This window comes from Perca fluviatilis, chromosome 24 (genome assembly GCF_010015445.1).
Source record: "Perca fluviatilis chromosome 24, GENO_Pfluv_1.0, whole genome shotgun sequence".
Lineage (NCBI taxonomy): Eukaryota > Metazoa > Chordata > Actinopteri > Perciformes > Percidae > Perca > Perca fluviatilis.
The window spans coordinates 239465-240326 of record NC_053135.1 but is presented as its reverse complement, the minus strand read 5'-3'; the positions used below and the strand labels follow the sequence as shown (position 1 = coordinate 240326).

General features: G+C 43.9%; 1 protein-coding gene across 1 annotated transcript in view; it reads right to left on the bottom strand.

The window, feature by feature from the left end:
- Nucleotides 1–382: 382 nt before the first annotated feature.
- Nucleotides 383–862, bottom strand: part of LOC120554686 (kalirin-like) — an 11206-nt gene continuing 10726 nt past the window's right edge. Inside the window, exon 14 of the mRNA XM_039793701.1 lies at nt 383–862. This exon is cut by the window's right edge and continues 104 nt beyond it. Coding sequence (XP_039649635.1) covers nt 781–862 — 82 coding nt within the window. The 3' untranslated portion in view covers nt 383–780.

Sequence of the window (862 nt, the reverse complement as noted above, 5' to 3'; positions counted from 1 at the left end):
TGTCCACACGGAGCAGATTTGGGAGTAAAACTATTCAACAAAATAAAAGCACTTCCTGTCCTGTGACCCCCTCAGATTTGTATGTATTTTAGATCTGTGTGTGTGTGTGTGTGTGTGTGTCTGTGTGTATGTATATGTGTCTCTGTGTGTGTGTGTCTGTGTGTGTATATATATATATATATATATATATATATATATATATATATATATATATATATATATGTGTGTGTGTGTGTGTGTGTGTGTGTGTGTGTGTGTGTGTATGTCTCTGTGTGTATATCTCTGTTTGTATGTATATGTGTGTCTCTGTGTGTGTGTCTGTGTGTGTATATGTGTGTCTGTGTGTATGTGTGTCTCAGTGTGTCTGTGTGTATGTGTGTCTCAGTGTGTATGTATATGTGTGTGTGTCTGTGTATGTATATGTGTGTGTGTCTGTGTGTGTATATGTGTGTGTGTCTCTGTCTGAGTGTGTGTTTTGGGGCTCAGTCCTTAATGTAAACATCCTGCCGAACACGTTCACAGCAGAACTTCTCGTCCCAGGATAGAAAACCTGCAACAGGAAGTGCTTTTATTTTGGTGAATCAAAGTCTATCGTTAGTCACAGCCCCACACGACTTTAACGGAGATCCACAGTCCATAGTTTGGATATTTTGGGTTATTGTTGGACGGCTCCAACTCACAGCATCACAAGAGAATTTTCCCAGCATGCTCTTGGGCCCGTTAGCCCCAGACTCTGCTGTGTTGTGTGTGTGTGTGTGTGTGTGTGTGTGTGTGTGTGTGTCAGTGTGTGTTGAGTGCGCTGCGTGCCACCCAGCCCTCGGCGGCTGGCGAGTCGCTATTGGCCGGCCGGTACACCAGGCTC